At 53.5% G+C, this 17,510-nt stretch overlaps 2 protein-coding genes across 4 annotated transcripts; one reads left to right on the plus strand and one right to left on the minus strand.

Moving 5' to 3' along the window:
• Positions 1–3,721: 3,721 nt before the first annotated feature.
• On the plus strand, positions 3,722–8,660 carry TMEM134 (transmembrane protein 134). Of its 3 annotated transcripts, none has more exons than XM_044919333.1 (7): positions 3,722–3,998; positions 4,806–4,870; positions 5,392–5,454; positions 5,607–5,683; positions 7,920–7,964; positions 8,176–8,229; positions 8,308–8,660. In XM_044919333.1, exons 1-7 carry the CDS (start codon positions 3,825–3,827, stop codon positions 8,388–8,390), a joined length of 561 nt encoding a protein of 186 aa, XP_044775268.1. In that variant the 5' UTR covers positions 3,722–3,824; the 3' UTR covers positions 8,391–8,660. The 3 variants fall into 3 exon arrangements, with proteins under 3 accessions (XP_044775268.1, XP_021540799.1, XP_021540798.1); XM_021685123.1 differs by having other exon boundaries at positions 3,729–3,998; positions 5,365–5,454; XM_021685124.2 differs by lacking the exon at positions 7,920–7,964 and having other exon boundaries at positions 3,727–3,998; positions 5,365–5,454.
• Positions 8,661–14,297: 5,637 nt separating this feature from the next.
• LOC110576042 (calcium-binding protein 4) lies at positions 14,298–17,404 on the minus strand. Its single transcript, XM_021685122.1, has 6 exons — positions 16,954–17,404; positions 16,538–16,568; positions 16,311–16,454; positions 15,155–15,264; positions 14,658–14,805; positions 14,298–14,547 (listed from the first exon to the last, which is right to left on the minus strand). Exons 1-6 carry the CDS (start codon positions 17,326–17,328, stop codon positions 14,519–14,521), a joined length of 837 nt encoding a protein of 278 aa, XP_021540797.1. The 5' UTR covers positions 17,329–17,404; the 3' UTR covers positions 14,298–14,518.
• Between the last annotated feature and the right edge of the window lie 106 nt (positions 17,405–17,510).

Consider the following 17,510-nt stretch of genomic DNA (forward strand, 5'->3'; position numbering starts at 1 on the left):
CAAGACAGAAACAAAACACATTGCAGTTTAACCCATTTCTGACTGAAAGTCATACCAGGGCTGACCCTTGAGGAAAAGTAAGTTTAAACCTCTTACAGGGGCGCCTGGCTGGCTCAGTTGATAGAGCATGGGACCCCTTGATCTCAGGGTGGCAAATCCGACCCTCACATTGGGTATAGAGATTACTTAAAAATAAACTCTTTAGGGATGCCTGGGTGGCTCAGTTGGTTAAGCGGCTGCCTTCAGCCCAGGTCATGATCCCAGGGTTCTGGGATCGAGTCCCACATCGGGCTCCCTGCTCAGCGGGAAGCCTGCTTCTCCCTCTCCCACTCCCCCTGCTTGTGTTCCGTCTCTCTCTGTGTCTCTCTGTCAAATAAATGAATAAAATCTTAAAAAAAAAAAAAAACTTTAAAAAAAAAGAAAGAAAGAAAACGTGATATCGTTTTTAACGAATGTTAAAGAGGCATAATTTTGAGTTTAAAAGTGGCCTGAAAAATCCCACTCTTCCTTTCACCGATTAGTGATATGCTGTAGAAAATCACGAGTCAAGGGTTCAGTCACATGTATACTGTGGGTCAAATGACTCATGAACATGCCAAACAGACCATGTTTCTTGGAAGTCTGCAGTTTCTGGTCTGGTCCTGCTCGCGATGGAACTCGGGCACACAGTGAGGTATTGGGCACCGCTTCCCAATAACCTCGCCCACAGCCCCCTGTCCATCCTCCAGTAACATGTCCTTAGAAGGTGAGGGTTCGATGTGCCTCCTGCCAGTGCCTTCCTCCCGTGTGCTGCCACTGGTGTGTTTCAAAAGCTCCCGAAGACATGGATTCTGAGCGGTTTTCCTCACACTGGGTCCAACAGGAAACTGCCCTGTGGGCATCTCCACCCTGGGCCAGCGGTTATTTCTCTTTCTCTCTTCTTTTTCTTTCTTTTCTTTCCTTCTCATACTTGTAGGAGGAGCTCTGCAACACAAAAAGCAGAAACATACGAATAAGAAAGTAGGAAGCAGAGACACACAGAAGGGTTAGATGTTCATGGAAAGTCTTAGGTCCTTGTCCTTTGAAACCACTGGCTGCAGAGAAGGCCTCAAATAGAAATGTGGAGAGAGCCGGAATTCGAGTTGTCATGGTGTGAACTGAGTAGAAGGGGGTGCGGATCCCCTTGCAGCCTCATTTGGAGAAGCCTCATTTGGAGAAGGCATATGTGGCAATGAGAAAGAAAGCAGAAGCTGGCAAAACAGGCAGGACTTCAAGCACGCTGGGTGGTCCCGTAGCAGAAAGTCTTTGAACTCCTCAGGAATCCTCTGCAGCAGGTTTCTCAGGTGAGCCCAGGGAGAGTTCTTGGGGCACCCCCTGCAGGTCAAAGAGGAAGAGTGCTGGGCATGGGAGAGGAGGTAGAGGCCCATCCCAGTAGCCACTCCTGGGCAGCGCTGGTACTGAGAGCCCCCATCAACCGCTGGTTGGGGCCCAGCAGAAGCCAAAGCTGCACTCACCGAGAATGCCCAGGAGCGACGTGGGCCTCAGCCTGCACTGCACCGCAGGACTCCGAGCATTGTTAACTAAGGGAAGTTTAGACAAAGTAAGGAGACAGAGCCAGGGAAGAGATCTGCACATCTCCAAGGCATGGGTACTTAGCCACGTAGAGACGTGCAGATCAGCAGAAAGAAGGCTAGAAGCCCAACAGAAAAAAATAGACAAAGGATATGAACAGACAGTTCGCAGAAGAGGGAACCACCACGACTGCCAAGTCCATGAAGAGCTATTCAAATTCCCCAGTTGTCAGAGGACCCAGATGGAAATTAGGAACCACTTTAGATTCATCAGATTAGTAATCATTTGAAAGCTGGAATACCAAGTGCTAAGACAAAACCGGAACCCTCATGGTGAGTGTGACAGTTCATCCAGCCACCCAGGAGAGCATCTTGGGTGCTTTGTGAAGTCAAGGGTGCATGTACCTATAGCCTGGCAGTCCTACTTCAAGAATTCTCCCACCACCCATAAGGAGGTAGCATGAAGGTGTTCCTGGCACTGATGTGACAGGGGCATCAAGGCCCAGCTAAGTGTGCATCGCTGAAGGGTGCGGCGGGTAATAAACGTGCTTGCTGAATGCTCAACGTGGTACGCTGTATGCGACTGGTAGAAGCAACGAATGAGACGCATATGGAAACCATGAGTGTTGAGTGTAAAAAATGCAAAAATGTAAACAACAGAATGAGTTTTATACACGACACCATGTTTGCAGATTGCAAACATCCACATAGGAGCCAAGCCACGTGTAGTAGAGAACTGGGCAGGGTGCAGGGAAGCTGACTGCACACACTGACAGCCCCGGTTCTTAGTGGTGATGTGTCATAAACTGAAAAGTAGGACTGATTCGACTCTGTCTGTGAGGTCATACAATGAAGCGTGGTGGGTACAGGATGAGCACCCCGGGAGCTAGGTGAGCTTGGGTCCCCAATTCTACCACCCATAAGCATTTGGGATTTTGGCAAAGCATTCGTTCATTCATTTCATCCACAAATATTTAAGAAGCCTCTACTCAGTGCCAAACACTGTTCTATGCACTGTGGACACAGTGGAGAATAAAACCGTGTAAAATAAGTGAAGTTCAGGTAAGTGCTGTGTAATGTGAAACTGACTTTAGATTGCATAGTCAGGGATGGCACCCGTAAAAGGTGACATTTGAACAGGGACACAGATGATAAAGACCCAGTTGTGAAAGAGCAAGGTTAAGTGCTTTCCAGGTATAGAGAACAGCATGTGCAAAGGTCCTAAGGTGAGAATAGTTTGGCCTGTGTTGCAGAGTGGGTGAAAGAGGGGCAGAGGAGGCTTGATGAGATTGGAGAAGTAGACAAGGACCAGAGCATTCACAGCTTTGTGGGCCTTAGTCAAAAAGAGCTCAGATATCATTCCAACCACAATGGAAAACCAAGGGACGGTTTTATACAGAGTGACTTAGCCTCATACTTAAAATTTTTTTAATTAAATTTTTTTTTTTTTTTTTACTTAAGAATAACACACAGAGAGGGGCACCTGGGTGGCTCAGTCCTTAGGTGGCTAATTCTTGGTTTCTGCTCAGGTCATGATCTCGGGGTCCTGGGATCAGGCGACCTGGGACTCCTCGCTCAGGGGCATCTGCTTGTGGATTCTCTCTCTCTCTCTCTCCCTCTGCCCCTCTCCCTGCTCTCGCCCTCACGCTCTCTCTAACAAATAAATAAATCTTTTAAAAAAATAACACAGAGAAAAAGATCAGATATATTTTAAAAGATCACTTTGGCTGCTGAGTAGACACTGGGTTGGAGGAGTAGAAGCCACATAAGCTTTCTGAGCCTCAGTTTCCACATCCGCGGTGGTGAGAATACCCATCCCGTGCAGATCAGCGGTGAGTCAGGGTGGGGACACAGTCTGGTCCCAGGAGTCTCCTTGGCACTCGAGGCGCGGGCTGGGATGCGGAAGGCCCCATCTCGGGCCTGGGAGGCTGGCGCCCTAGCTACCCCTCCAAGGCCCTGACACAGACCCGGGAATTGCCTAGGCAATCCCGCTGTGGCTCACGAAGGCTGCCGCTGGGAGGCGCCGCGGCCCCTGTGTAGTCCCCAAAGGAGGCCCCGCCCACTGGTCCGCTCGGCGCTCGGCAGCTCGGGCCTGCTGCGGGCGAGCAGGGGCGGGGCCGTTACGTGAGGGCGGGGCCTCGGCCGGGGCGCCGGACAGTCGCGCTCCCAAGACTACGGCCCGGGGCGGGGCCTGCGTGCGGGGGCGGGACCGCGGCGCTAGGGGCAGGCGGGCACAGATGGCGGCGGCGAGGGGCACCTGAGCGGGCCGGGGCCATGAGCGCCACCCGGCCCCAGTTCAGCATCGATGACGCCTTCGAGCTATCCCTGGAGGACGCGGGCCCGGGGCCCGAATTCAGCGGGGTCGCCCGCTTCGGGCCGCTGCACTTCGAGCGCCGGGCCCGGTTCGAGGTGGCCGACGAGGACAAGCAGTCCCGGCTGCGCTACCAGGTGAACGGCCCGGCCCACCTCAACCCCAGCCCGAGTCCGGGCGGGACCCCAGGCCGGACCCTGGAGAAGCCCAACTCAAGGGAAAATCTGTCTAGAGGCCCCAGCCTACGTGGCCACTGATCCGGGGCCCTGCCCAGACCCTCTCAGCTCTGATTTTGGTCCCTAGCCACCACTGGAGAGCCCAGAACCGGAACCCGGGAGCAAGTCTCCTAGCCCCAATTGGAAATCCCACCCGGCGTCCCCACCCATCCTGGGTACCGACCTAACCCCCACCCCCCACCCCATCCCCCTGGCTGGAGAGCTCTCTGTACCTGATCCAGACCTCCCACTAAACTAGAAATCTCCATTCTCCCTAGAGGACTTCCACCAACTCTAGGATTCTTTTTTTTTGGAGACGTGTAACAGATTCCTGTGCCCCAAACCTGGAAACCATGGGCTTCTGCCGTTCCTTGGTACCCCAAATCCAGAACCTTCATACTGGGCCCCTGAAATGCCATTCCGAAAGGTCCACCCTGACTCCCAAACTTGGGAGAACTCCTGGCCCTGAGACCCATGCGAGGAGCCCTCAACCAGCCCCTGTGGTTCCTGCCACCCCCTAACCCCCGAAGCCCCCAGCACCCACCTCCTACCTGGGTTTCGGTTTCTGTGAATCATCAAACCCGTTTTGCGGGAGGGTGGAGGGCCAGGTGAGCAGCTGTCAGGCGGCCAGGCAAACAGCTGTGTGGGCTTGCTCTCCTCCTCTCCCTGAGAGGGGAGTAGGAAGGGCCTGGGCCCAATAACCCCTCTGAGCCCTGTGTTCTGGAATAGAACCTGGAGAACGATGAGGACGGAGCCCAGGCCTCTCCGGAGCCGGATGGGGGAGTCAGCAACAGGTCAGGGCCAGGTGGGGACCCATCCTGTACCTCTAGCCCTATGCTTCTGGCTCCTGTCCCCCAGGTCCCTGGCCAGTCTTTCACCTCACAACAGTCAGCTCTTTCACATCCTGTCCTACAAGGATTCCTAGCCTGATCCCCACTCCCCTCATGGGTTCCCCTGTCCTGCAGCATCACCCTACCCCAGTGCCAGGCACACCCACCCACCCCTACCAGGCTCTTTATCCTGAAGAAACCCCCCAACCTGGTCTGGCCCCTACCTCCCCACAGGTCACCTGTCCTGCAGGAATCCCTAGCTTGAATCCTCAGCCTTTCTCCACCCTCAGTCCTGCAGAGACCCCCCAGCCCTTGAATTCCTTGTCACCCTGTCCCCTCTCAGTGCCCTCATCCCGCAGGAACACCCAGCCCTAGTCCCTGCACCATCCCCCACCACGTCATCATGACCCCCCCTTCCTTGCTTCCTCTGCCTCTCACTGGGCCCACCTGGCCTGCAGGGATTCCAGCCGAACGTCCATCCGCAGCTCCCAGTGGTCCTTCAGCACCATCAGCAATAGCACCCAGCGCTCCTACCATGCCTGCTGCAGGTGAGACCCTGCCCTGCTTAAGCCCCCTGTGCTCTGTCCCCCAGAACAGGCGGCCTGGGCTTTCTCCCTCAGTCCTCTGGGTGGGGAAGGGTAACAGGAGGGAGTTGGGCTCCTGTCACCTCTCACACGCATCCTGCTGTCCCGCCACCCAGCTGGACTCAACACCCTTTGATCCAGAAGAACCGCCGGGTAGTGCTGGCCTCCTTCCTGCTCCTGCTGCTGGGGCTGGGTGAGTGCCCTGAGGGTCCCCTGCCTATCCCCAGGAGGGGTCCGGTGTCCCTTTGTGCCGGCTCAGCATCCCCCTTGGCACACTGAGCCTCCCTGCATCCTGAGCAGGCAGCTGGCTGCCATCACCCCACGCCCATTTTACAGGTGAAGAAACTGAGGCCTTGGGAGGAGTGGGCCCAGTCTCCTGGTCACACAGCCAGGAAATTACACGTAATTGAAAATGGAACTTGGTTCGGTGCTCCAAACTTTTTTTTCTTTCTTCTTTCTTCTTCTTCTTCTTCTTTTTTTTTTTTCCCCTAAGCCCATGTAATCCATCAGGGAGCAGAAGAGTAACAGCTCCACCATTTATTCTGTGTCTACTTCGAGCCAGGTGCAGGGGAGGCTTATTTTCCTGCCTTACGGAGGTCACACAGCAAGAGGGAGGCAGGGCCATGACCCAGAACCTGTGTAGGGACAGGTGCTCAGAGATATCCCTGCCAGCCCTACCCCCAGAGCACCTGTCATTTCCCCTTCTCTGGAGTCTGAGCGCAGATGAGGACCTCTCCCTGCCCCGCGCTGTGTACATCCATTGCCCAGATGGGGAAACTGAAGCCCAGAGCAGGCAGATCTCGCAGCCAGATGTTTTTGGACTCATTCTATGGGGCTGGGGCCTCAGGATCCCCAGAAAGGACAGGGTTGGGATAAAGAGGGACCCATAAGGACAGCCCGGCTGTGGCAGCTGCTCTCCCTGCTCCGGGATGATCAGAGACCCCTGGCCAGAAAGCTGAGCAGCAGCCTTGCCTCAGCTCTGGGTGTCTGTGTGCAGGGGTGTGTGGGGGAAAGGAGCCATCGCTTGTCCAGCAGCCACTGCAAGCTGGGCACTGGTCACACTGGCCATCTGCCTTACCCCCTTTCATTCTCTCAGTACCTGTGAGGCCAAGCATCATTACCATCCTGGTTCAAAAGTAAGGACAGAGCCTCGGGCAAGTAAAGGGACTTGCTCAGACCTCAGCTGGGAAGTAGCTGAGCTGGGATTTAAACCCACATCAAGGACAGTACCAGGCCTGGAGGCCGCCGTAGACCTATAAAAGGCCTTTGGAGGAATTAGAAAAAGACACCTCCTCTGAGTGGGCAGGGCCCCCAGCCCTAAGCCAAGGTGGCAGGTAGTGTATCAGCCCCAATCCGTACCCTTTTTGAGGTGCTCTGTGCAGGGCACAAATCCCATAGCAGTCCATGGTGGCCCCTCAAGCCTCTGTGCTATATGGCCCCCCTTGCTGCAGAGCCCGGCTCCCCCGCCTCCCCCCAATCCCATCTTCTAACTGGGGACCCAGGACTCTGGGTCTGAAAAGTTGATCCAGCCATGACTTCCCCAACACTCACTGTCTCAGCCAAAGTCCACATCCCTCACCGGGTCTCCAGGCCCTGCCAAACACCTCAAGCCTGGGCTCTTGCCTCTCCACTCTTGCCAAAAGTTGGAAGCTCCTAGAAAGCCCCAAGTTCCCTCCAGACGCTGGGCCTTTGCCATGCTGCTCCCTCTGTCTGGAACACTCCTCTCCTTTTCTGCCCACATGATGCCCACAGCAAAGCCTCGAGTCAGATCACCTCCTCCTTCTGAATGCAGCTCTCTGTGCCTCAGTTTCATCTTCTGTGAAATGGGGATGATCATACCTGTTTCATTCAGTCACATTGATAATAAAGCAGTGCAGGTAACAAGCTCAGCCCGGTGCCTGGCAGCACCTGGTAAGTGGTAACTAAATGTTACCTGCTCTGGGTACTGCTACCCCTGCTCAGTTTCGTCGCCACTGCCTCCAAGAAGCCCCTCCCTGATGCCCCAGGCTCCCATGCTGCCTGATCTGGCCTTTCCACAGCCTGATCACTGGGGTTGTAGCTTGGAGGTTCTTGTTGGTTGTGCCACTAGAGAGCAGGAACCTCATTTGCCTTTCCCTGTGGGATTCTCAGTACCAGGCACACAGCAGGTGTTCTATAAATATGTGTTGATTGACTGAAAGGCCACATCAAGGAGCAGAGACAAATCTGGTTTCGGATATTTCCCAGGGCCTGCCGGGTGCCCTGCTCTGAAAACACAGAGCTTGCTGAGCTTCCCAGGAAGGGTCTCTGGCTAGGGAACCTTCAGCTCAGGTGGGGGACTCTTCCTAGGGCCTAAGCCTTGCTGGGGGTTGTGGGTGGAGGTCCCCGCCCTGCCCCCAGCGCCTGCCCCCTCCTCCCGCCCTCACCCTCGCGGCTCCATCTGTGTGCAGTGCTGATCCTGATCGCCGTGGGACTGGAGGTGGCCCCCTCGCCAGGTGAGCGTCCCCTCCTACCTCCGCTGGCAGCGGGGGTCCCCTCAAGGGAAGAACTCGGGGACCCGCGAGCCCCCAGCCTCCTCGGAAGTTTGCTTCCACCCTCCTAGCAGGAAACGGTCCCTTCTACCGCGGACAGTGAGACTAGCCCAGGCAGGGACCCCTGAGCCCCGCCCCATGCCCCCCATCCTTGACTCGGCCCCTCCTCCTGCAGGTGTCTCCAGCGCCATCTTCTTCGTGCCCGGCTTCCTGTTGTTGGTTCCCGGAGGTGCGAAAGGGCTTCGGGGCGGGGCGGGGCGGGGCGGGGCGGGGCCTCGGCGCTGACCGGCCCCGCCCCGCCCCACAGTCTACCACGTGATCTTCATCTACTGCGCGGTCAAGGGCCACCGGGGCTTCCAGTTCTTTTACCTGCCCTACTTCGAGAAGTGAGCCGCGCGGGCGGCCGGGAACCAGCCTCGTCTCCACGCGGCCCCAGGGGGCGTTCCTTGGGTCCGCCCCGCTCTGGTTCCGTCATCTCCAGGGAAGAACTCCGGGACCCGGGAGCCCCCAACCCCCTCGGAAGTTTGCTCAGGAAGTTTGCCCAATACCCAGGCCTGGAAAAGTCGCCCCTGGCCTGTTCTGTGCCTTAACTTATTCTCGGGCCCTGGGGCTGCTGGGTTGGTGGTGTTTTGTGCTAATAAAAGAATGTACTTCATTCCAGAAGAGACCACTGATCTTTCTTTCCCACCAGCCCTGCCCAGCCCACCAACCTGGCCACAGCCCCCCTCCCGCAAAAACTGAGGAAAGGGCTGATGGAGCTGAGGGGCTTCAGGACCACCCATTTTCTCATTGTACCTGTGACAGTCCTGATGCTCCTAAGACTTGCTCCTGCGCTTTTGGGGCAGAGCTGGGCTTCGGACTCTGTCCTGCAAGCCTTTTGGAGGTCCTTCCAGCCTCCCATCTCCCTCAGCCCTTAGCAGAGTTGGCCCTGCCCATTCTCTACCTGGAGGCCCTGGCCAAGGGCACTCAGATGACGCAGGCCTGGGGCCTGGAGGCTGGTATCCTGGTTGCAGCCTGGCTCTGGGGCCCTGGGCTGCCACAGCCAGCTCTGAATGTGGGCCATGACAAGGCTGCAGCCCAGCCCTCTCCACCACTGGCCTACTTCCCAAGTCCTGGGATTGGGAGAAGTAGGGGCAAAGACTAATGGGAAACAGGGCCCATATCACAGAAGCTCAGTGATCGAAGACTCTTAGAACCACAGAACATTGGAAACACACCATCTCAGACTTTGGGAAAACCCAAGCATCTCAGAATCTTGAGAGCCAGGAAATAGAATCTTCGAGAACCCTGAAATCTATAATCCTAATAGCTACCATTTATCAAGCTCTTAGAAGGCAGCAGGTCCTGTGCTAAGCACTTAACACAGGTGATTTCTGATAATTACCACCTTTGCCCTATTTTACAGATGACGAAACCAAGGTCCAGAGAGACTGATTCACGCAAGGGCAGAGTTAGGAACATAACCCAAGACTTCGCTGACACCTGGGTGTGGGAGGGAGAGGAGAGGATACAGAGCACGGGTGTCCCCAGCTGACCACCCAAGGGGCTGGCTGAAGGACTATGGGCTGAGGTAGATCCTGCTCATATACTTAGATGTTTACAGTACACTATGAGTGCAGTTGAGAAGAGATGGGGCCTGGCCCCCACTGTGTCTGCAGCAGCCAAAACAATATCTATAGGTTTCTGTGACTTTGTTGAAAGAATTAACCCCCAGACCTGCTCTCCTGGCCCACCCAGACTTCCCACCCTCAGCCCCTCAGCCCCCAGTCAAGGCACTTTTAAGGGCACCAGTTGGATGCAGGAATTCCTAAATCAGTGGTTCTCAAACTAGCTCTGGTAAAGGACCGGTTTTCATTTCTTTTTTTTTTTTTTTAAGATTTTATTTATTTATTTGAGACAGAGAGAATGAGAGGGAGGAGGGTCAGAGGGAGAAGCAGACTCCCTGCTGAGCAGGGAGCCCAATGCGGGACTCGATCCCGGGACTCCAGGATCATGACCTGAGCCGAAGGCAGTCGCTTAACCAACTGAGCCACCCAGGCGCCCCCAGTTTTCATTTCTAATCCATCATGGACCAGTACTTTGGCAAGATAAAATAAAACCTGGGAAAGTGAAATAAAAAAAGACATATAGAATATAAGCCCACAATCTGTATTACCAGACTAATCAGACATAAAATTACATTTCAATGAATATAATCAGAACAAACACAGGGAAAAAGGAAAATTATGGAAACCATTCATTGTGAGCAAATAGGCAATTAATACAGAGTTGCTACTATGCTCATAACTTTTTGTCATTCCACGATCTTTTTTTTTTTTAAAGATTTTATTTATTTGAGAGAGAGAATGAGAGAGAGAGAGCACATGAGAGGGGGGAGGGTCAGAGGGAGAAGCAGACTCCCCGCCGAGCAGGGAGCCCGATGTGGGACTCGATCCCGGGACTCCAGGATCATGACCCGAGCCGAAGGCAGTTGCCCAAACAACTGAGCCACCCAGGCGCCCTGTCATTCCACGATCTTAACTAAACAGGAAGTTATTGCGGAGGTTGTGAGTCTCCGTATTATAAGACTACAGCAGGTGTCAGCAAGTGATAGTCCACAGACACAATATGGTCCCCAAGCTAAAAGTGGTTTTTACATTTTAGTAATGGTTGGGGGGGAAAGTAAAAGAATAATACAATTTCATGACACATAGAAGTTGATAAAATTCAAAGTTCAGTGTCAGTGAATCAAGCTTAGTCAATTAATTACTAAATTTCCAGCCCAGCCACACCTATTGGTTTCTGTGTTGGCCATGGCTGCTTGGGGATACAGGGCTGAGCAGTCATGACAGAAACCATATGGTCCTCCAAGCCTAAAATCTACACTGTCTGGCCTCTTACAGAAAAAGTTGACCAATCCCTGGTCTATGTGAACACATTGACAGAACACTGAATCACATTTAAAGTTTCAACATGACCAATGTGCTTGATTTTTGCTGGTTAATTTATGTAATCCAAACTGGATTGACACTAACTCTATCCTCAGGGAATAATGAATATCTAAACTCTAAATGTAACTTCTTTCTTCATTGAAAAATACATCGAGGGGCGCCTGGGTGGCTAAGTTGGTTGAGCGACTGCCTTCAGCTCAGATCATGATCCTGGAGTCCCGGGATCGAGCCCCACATCGGGCTCCCTGCTCAGCGGGGAGTCTGCTTCTCCCTCGGACCCTCCCCCCTCTCGTGCTCTCTCTCTCACTCTCTCTCAAATAAATAAATAATTTTTTAAAAAAGGAAAAAAGAAAAACATCGATAGTTGTGTCCAGACGAGGAACATTAGATTTCCTCAGTGAATTGTGACTCATTTTATCCCTAATGCTTTTTGCCTCGTATCCCATTTCTGTCTGCTAAGCCTGTATTTATATGAGCTTCCTTTGGTTCATTTTCTACTAGTAAATCTGTTTTCCAAGTCATCACTTTCGGCCTTTCGATTCTTGTTATGCTCTTAGATCCTGCACTCAGCTGTGGGGAAGAGCCTAGTATCTGCCCTTTGGTGTCTGCTCTCTGCCCTTACAGTAGAAGGACCTCTGGTCTTTAGCTGGGCATGTGGCCGCCCCAAATAAAGACCGCATTTCCCAGCATCCTTTGCAGCTACGTGTACCAGGTGAGGAGCCCTACCTAATGGGGTATGAGTGTTCACACTCTTTGTCCGCCTTTGTCCTTTGTTCCTGCCTCCAAACCTGCCACCTGGAAAATGAACAAACTTGGGCATACCCCAGGAATGGCAGGGCGGCTAACAGGAGCTTGGGTCCCTGAAGACCATACAGCTGGATTTCACTTAATAAACTTCTATCCTTTTAAAGCATTGTTATTTGGGATCTCTGTCAGTTACAGGAAAACCAGTCTCATACTGAAACTTTCCTCTGGGGCCGAGACACTTTAACCAAAAACTTAATCTACTCATAATTATTGGAATTCTTATTTTTTAAGGATTATCCCTACCTTCTGTTTTTTTGTGTGTGTCTTTTTTTAAAGTAGGCTCCATGCCCAGCGTGGAGCCCAACTCGGGGCTTGAACTCCTCATGACCCTGAGATCAAAACCTGAGCTGAGATCAAGAGTTGGATGCTCAACTGGCTGAGCTACTGAGCACCCCTTCCTACCTTCTGTTTTAATGTTTTCATGGACTTTGTTTTTCTTTACCTTTTTTCCCTCTTCTGTAGCCTTCTACTGGTTCAATCGAGAATTCTTCAATTTCGGGGCACCTGGGTGGCTCCGTCGGTTAAGCGTCTGCCTTGGCCCAGGTCATGATCACAGGGTCCTGGGATCAATCCCCGCGTCGGGCTCCCTGCTCAGCAGGAAGCCTGCTTCTCCCTCTCCCTCTGCCTGCCACTCTGCTCTCTCTCTCTGTTAAATAAATAAATAAAATTAAAAAAAAAAAAGAATTCTTCACTTTCCCTCTATGGATTTGACTCTTGAACAAAGCATTCTATCTCTCTTTCTATACATTAATGATTACCTTTAAATGGTTAACAAATTCTAAAGCTGATCAGTGAATCTATCCTCCTCTAGGAAAGACGAGAAAAAGATTTCAGCATGTCTAAAGTATCCCCTCCCATCTTCCGTTTTATTTCGTCTATTATTTTAGTCCCTTTATTTTTAAAATCCTCCAAATTAACTTTTTTTTTTTTTTACAATTAATGCTTCTTTAGATCCACCAATATATTTACTGATCGCTTTCCTGACCATAATTTAGTACATACTCTGCCTTCGTTCTGGTCTGAACTTCCTTCTTACTGAAGCCATCCCTTCAACGAGAGCATGTGGGTGGGAAACTCTTCCCAGCCTTTGTTTCCTGAAAAAAGTAGGTGTTTTCGCCTTCATTCTTGAATAATGATTCAGTGAGGTATAGGCTTCTTGGTTGACAATCATTTCTCCTCTGCATGATGAACAGTTTATTTTATTGTCTTCTGGCATTTACTGTAGCCAACGAAAAGTCTTCGCAGAGCCTAATTGCTGTTCCTGGATAAGTCATCTGACTTTCGTCTCAAGTTGATTGTTTATAGGGTTTTCCTTTTGTGTTCTACAGTTCCACCGGAATGCATCTAGATATACATTTGTTTTTATTTCTCCTTCTCAGGCTCTAGTGGGTACCTTTGATCTGGGTGCTTGTCTTTGTGGAAGCCTTTATGGAAAAGTTTCAGCTATCATGTCTTTGAGTATTGCCTCCTGCCCACTCTGTGTAATTTCTCCTTTGGAGACTCCTAATGACTTTTAACCACTCTGTAATATTTTCCATTAGTTTATCCCTCGGTGCTACCTTATGGGTGATTTCTCAGATGTAGCTTCCAGTTCATTAATCTTCTCTTGAATTGTGTCTAATCTGCTGTTTAACTTATCCCTTGATTTTTTTTTTTTTTCATTCCAATGGCTATATCCTTTATTTTTAGAAGTTCTATTGGGTCTTTCTTTTTAATCTTCCTGTTCTGTTTCAGACTATCCTGCTACTGCATATTGGCCTCTCTCCCTTCTTTTATCTCATTTTTGTTTGCATTTACTTTATGGTCCCTTTCAGATTGTCCTATTATATTTTGGGGTGCTGATTCTCCTGTTTGTTGCATCTGCCTAGTCCCCCCCATGGTGACTTGTTTTCTTACGTGATTTGTAATTTTTTGTCATGAGTTCATCTTCAGAAGTGACAGGGTTGTTGTTTGTTTAAGTCCATTGTGTCCTGGGTTGAAGACTGCCCTTCCAGTAGTTTCTCCCTATTTCTTCAGCCTTCCTGCCTAATGTGCAAGCCTGAGTTTCAGGTTCCTTAGGGCAGCTTTTTCCACTCAAGGCCCTGGACACCCGTACCCTTGCCATTTCCTCAGGCCAGTAGGTGGAAATATATTTTGATCCCCTTTTCAAGACCAGGGTAGCCCTTTGAGACCCTGGAAGGTACTCGGGCTCATGTTCTGTTCCTCAGCCTCTTACAGGTCTTCTGTCACTCATAAGTGTCAGAGCCCAGGCTCCCGAACCTCTCCATGGCTGAGGCCCCCATGGTGTCCCCTCTCTACCCCCACCCAGCTCTGAGTTCTTGCTTTGTCTTTAGTACCGGGGGTTATCCCTGGCTTTCTTTCAAGTTAAGCTTTTTTTTTCTTTTTAACATTTTTACACAAGTGGTGGGAGGCACCCAGCCACCCTCCCCATTCGCCATGTTACCAGAATCCCCCCAACTCCGTCCCCCTGTCTTTGAATGCTATAGCGCCAGGGAGCTTGCTACCTCCCAAGGGTCTGGAGAGATCGAAATCTTGCTCATACTGGAGAATGATAGGCCACTGGATGCAGGTTTCCTCCAGGCAGCTCAGGTGGGAGGAAGGTGAGGATGTAGGTGGGGGGGTGACATCACAAGGCAACTCTCCAGCCAGATGTTGTCAAGGCTCCGAAGAAGCCTGGGAGCTGCTGGGTCTCTTCCATTCTGGGGCTTCGTGGGGAGGGTGTACAGCATGACCCCTGCTGTCCTGGGGCCAGAGGGGCAACACATTCTCCCTTCTGGAGCCTCAGTGGGTGAGAAGCATCATCACAAACTCTGGAGGAAAGAAGGGGCTGGGCTTGGGCCAGTCCTGGTCAGGAATCGCAGGAAATGCTGGGCTCCCCCTGGGCGCTGGAGGGGTGGGGTTGTCTGGGAAGGAGACTCACCATCAAAGTCTACGGTGCCATCCCCATTGAGGTCCACGTCTCGGAGCATCTCGTCCAGCTCAGGACCCACCAGTGGCTCCCCCAGCAGAGCCGGGGCTGCCTGTCGCAGCTCTGCCACTGTGATCCGTCCATCTCTGTCCCTGTCGAACTAGGGTCCAGCAGGGCTCAGCCCCTCCCACCCAAAGCTGGCTCTGCCTGGACATGTCTTCATCTTGCCACATCCTGTGCCTAGATGCTCCCACCTCCGCCCATCCAAACCCTCCACCTCCTCCCAGGCTGAGACACAGGCTCCCCCTGCTCCAGGAAGTCTCCTTGGGTGGATCCCACAGCTGAGAGTGAGCTGGACCCCCTCCAACCCCTCCCTGGCCCTAGCCCCACCATTTGCAGGGCTGTGGGCCTCCAGAGGTTGAGGCCCCCATCTCTCTGGCCTGGATGGGAGACCAGCAAGTCTGCTGTCCAGCCACCCACCCAGCACCCGACTCGACCACTCTCCACACCTCTCGGAAGGCGATGCGCAGCTCCCGCACCCCCAACATGTGCGCCGTCTCCTCCCTCAGCTTTGGGCTCATCAATTCCACAAACTCCTCGAAGTCCACGCGGCCACCCACTGTGGACCCAGGCAGAGCATCACAATGGAGAGGGCTGGGCCCGAGGAGGGACGTCACAAGTGTCACAAGCACCAGCCTCTCCCCAGCTCTGCATCCAAGCCCTTGGGGGGAGGGGGGAGGAGGCGGGAGCCCCGTTCTCCATGGGGATGACGGGGCAAGGTGCTTGGGTGCTCTCAGTGAAGCACCGAAGTGTGGGGGAAGGAGACCAAGGTTTGGAACCAGGCAGCCCCAGGTTCAAACTCTGTCTCTGCTGCCAAAGGGGCATGGCCTTGGGTGACTCATGAACCCTCCTTCCTCATCCTGGGGCGAGGATGAGAGGACCCACTCTTGCGTGCTGTTAGGGTTGCAGTTCATGGCTCTTATGTGCTGGGACCCCATTGGCAGCAATAAATACCCTTTAAGGAGCATGCCCATGTAGTTCCTTGATTCTAATTGTAAAAAGCACCAAGAGCCAAATAGCAGGTTTGGGGGAAAGAAAAGAAGCATAGCACTTAATGTTCACATCAATTGTAAGAAACCATAGATGAAGCAAAGGCAGGTGGCCTGGAATGAAGGGAATCTGATATTTGACAAATTAGCTAATGATAATCACAAGTGCCTGTCCATCCGACACTTAACCACAAGGAAAGGCCAGGGTTTGGTCACACTAGGCCTCACTGAACCTCAGGAGGTTCTTTTCAGGGGCCTCGGGAGTCAGAGAGACAGAGACAGAGAGCCAGCTGCCTCGTACCAGCAGGGAGCATTTTACCACATGTATCACAGGACAGAGGGGGTCCTCAGCTGAGCCCCAAGGGTCTCTTGGATCACTGGTACGTTTCATGACCCCTGCATCTGCCAAGGCTAATGTCAGACGGTCAAAATGCCCTAGAAACCGTCGCACACTCCCACCATCACCCCCGCGGACTCCCAGAGCCACCTCCCGCCACCCCCTCGTCGTCCCCCAAACCATGAGACTCAGAGGGGCCCAGGGCTGCCCAGCCTCGGCACAAAGCCAGGTGACTCGTGCCCCACCCCGCCCTGGGGTGGTGGGGGATCAGCCACTGACTCCGCATCTTGACGTGCTGGGAGACCTCGATGAGCTCCATCTCGGTGGGCATGTAGCCCAGAGTCCGCATGCAGGCGCCCAGGTCCCGGTAGCCGATGTATCCATCACAGTCAGTGTCAAACTCCTGGAAGGCGGCCTGCAGCTCTGCAGGGGAGGGACGTCAGGCCCAGGCAGCCCGGCTCAGGGATACCTCCCACCTGCCACTGCCACCAGCAAGGGCCACTCACCATCCAGCTCCTCAGGGCCCAGCTCGCGGTCCTGCAGAGGCACAGTCCAGCATGTCCCTGGTGCCCATCCTTCCTCCTCCAGCCCTGGGCCACAGCAGCCTGGGCAGGGCCAGTCCCACCAGGGCAGGAGAAGGCAGCTGAAGTCCCATAGGCCCCCAGAGAAGAGATGACCACCCCCCCTTCCCGCTCCCGGGGCCCAGAGCTCTCACCGAATGCTGGGTTTGAAGTCTAGCTCTGCCCACTCCCCAACCCTTCCCCTAAACCGCAGAAACCCTGCCCCTACAACTCAGGCTCCTGGGTCTGGAGCAGAGGTGGCAGGAGGCCTGAGTACCAGGGACAGGGTGGGCTAAGTCCAAGGGCACAGGTGTGATCCCCGCTCCACCCCCACCCCCGTCCCCTGCCCAGGCCCCCCTGACCTTCCCGAAGATGCGATTGAGTAGGGGCCCGTAGGTCTTCTGAGCAGCATCGTGCTGGGGGGTGGGGCGATGCCGGTGAGACTGGCGACGGGAGGCTGGCTCAGAGGCTGCAGGACCTGTCTCCCCCTGTCCTTCTCCAGTCCCAGAGGGGTTCTTGCTGCTCCCTGGGGCCTCGGGGCCCGGGATGGGGGTCTGTTCCTGAGAACTGCCAGCACCCTTCCGTGACCCTCGGAGCCCCCTCTCCTTCTTGCTCCTCTTCCTGGTCAAGGGGAGGCCCTCAGCACCACTCCTGGAAGGCCCGACCCCCACAGGAGGCTTCTGAGGGCCGGGGGCCTGGTCTGGGCCATGCTGCCCCCTCGCCTGGTCTGTGGCCATGTGGGGAGGGACAACGGGGCTCAGAGATGCAGTTCCAGGGAGCACCCTTGGTTCTCAGGAACCATAAAGCTGCTTATGCACCCCTACGGTGAGAGCTGATGGCCTGGGATGAGACTTGAGGGGGATTAGGGTAAGTGAGGCAGGCAGCCCAGGCCCTAATCCCAGCCCTCTGCCTGGGGGCA

This window comes from Neomonachus schauinslandi, chromosome 11, assembly GCF_002201575.2.
Source record: "Neomonachus schauinslandi chromosome 11, ASM220157v2, whole genome shotgun sequence".
Lineage (NCBI taxonomy): Eukaryota > Metazoa > Chordata > Mammalia > Carnivora > Phocidae > Neomonachus > Neomonachus schauinslandi.

What these genes read in the sequence shown, in the direction of transcription:
- TMEM134 (XM_021685123.1), top strand. Translation starts at nt 3,825, where the DNA reads ATGAGCGCCACCCGGCCCCAGTTCAGCATCGATGACGCCTTCGAGCTA. An exon ending in GATGGGGGAGTCAGCAACAG is followed by an intron (nt 4,871 to 5,364) that starts GTCAGGGCCAGG and finishes CCTGGCCTGCAG; the next exon opens with GGATTCCAGCCGAACGTCCA. An exon ending in TCCTACCATGCCTGCTGCAG is followed by an intron (nt 5,455 to 5,606) that starts GTGAGACCCTGC and finishes CCCGCCACCCAG; the next exon opens with CTGGACTCAACACCCTTTGA.
- LOC110576042 (XM_021685122.1), bottom strand. Translation starts at nt 17,328, where the DNA reads ATGGCCACAGACCAGGCGAGGGGGCAGCATGGCCCAGACCAGGCCCCC. An exon ending in GGGCCCTGAGGAGCTGGATG is followed by an intron (nt 16,455 to 16,537) that starts GTGAGTGGCCCT and finishes CCTCCCCTGCAG; the next exon opens with AGCTGCAGGCCGCCTTCCAG. An exon ending in TGCGCATCGCCTTCCGAGAG is followed by an intron (nt 14,806 to 15,154) that starts GTGTGGAGAGTG and finishes GCTGGACCCTAG; the next exon opens with TTCGACAGGGACAGAGATGG.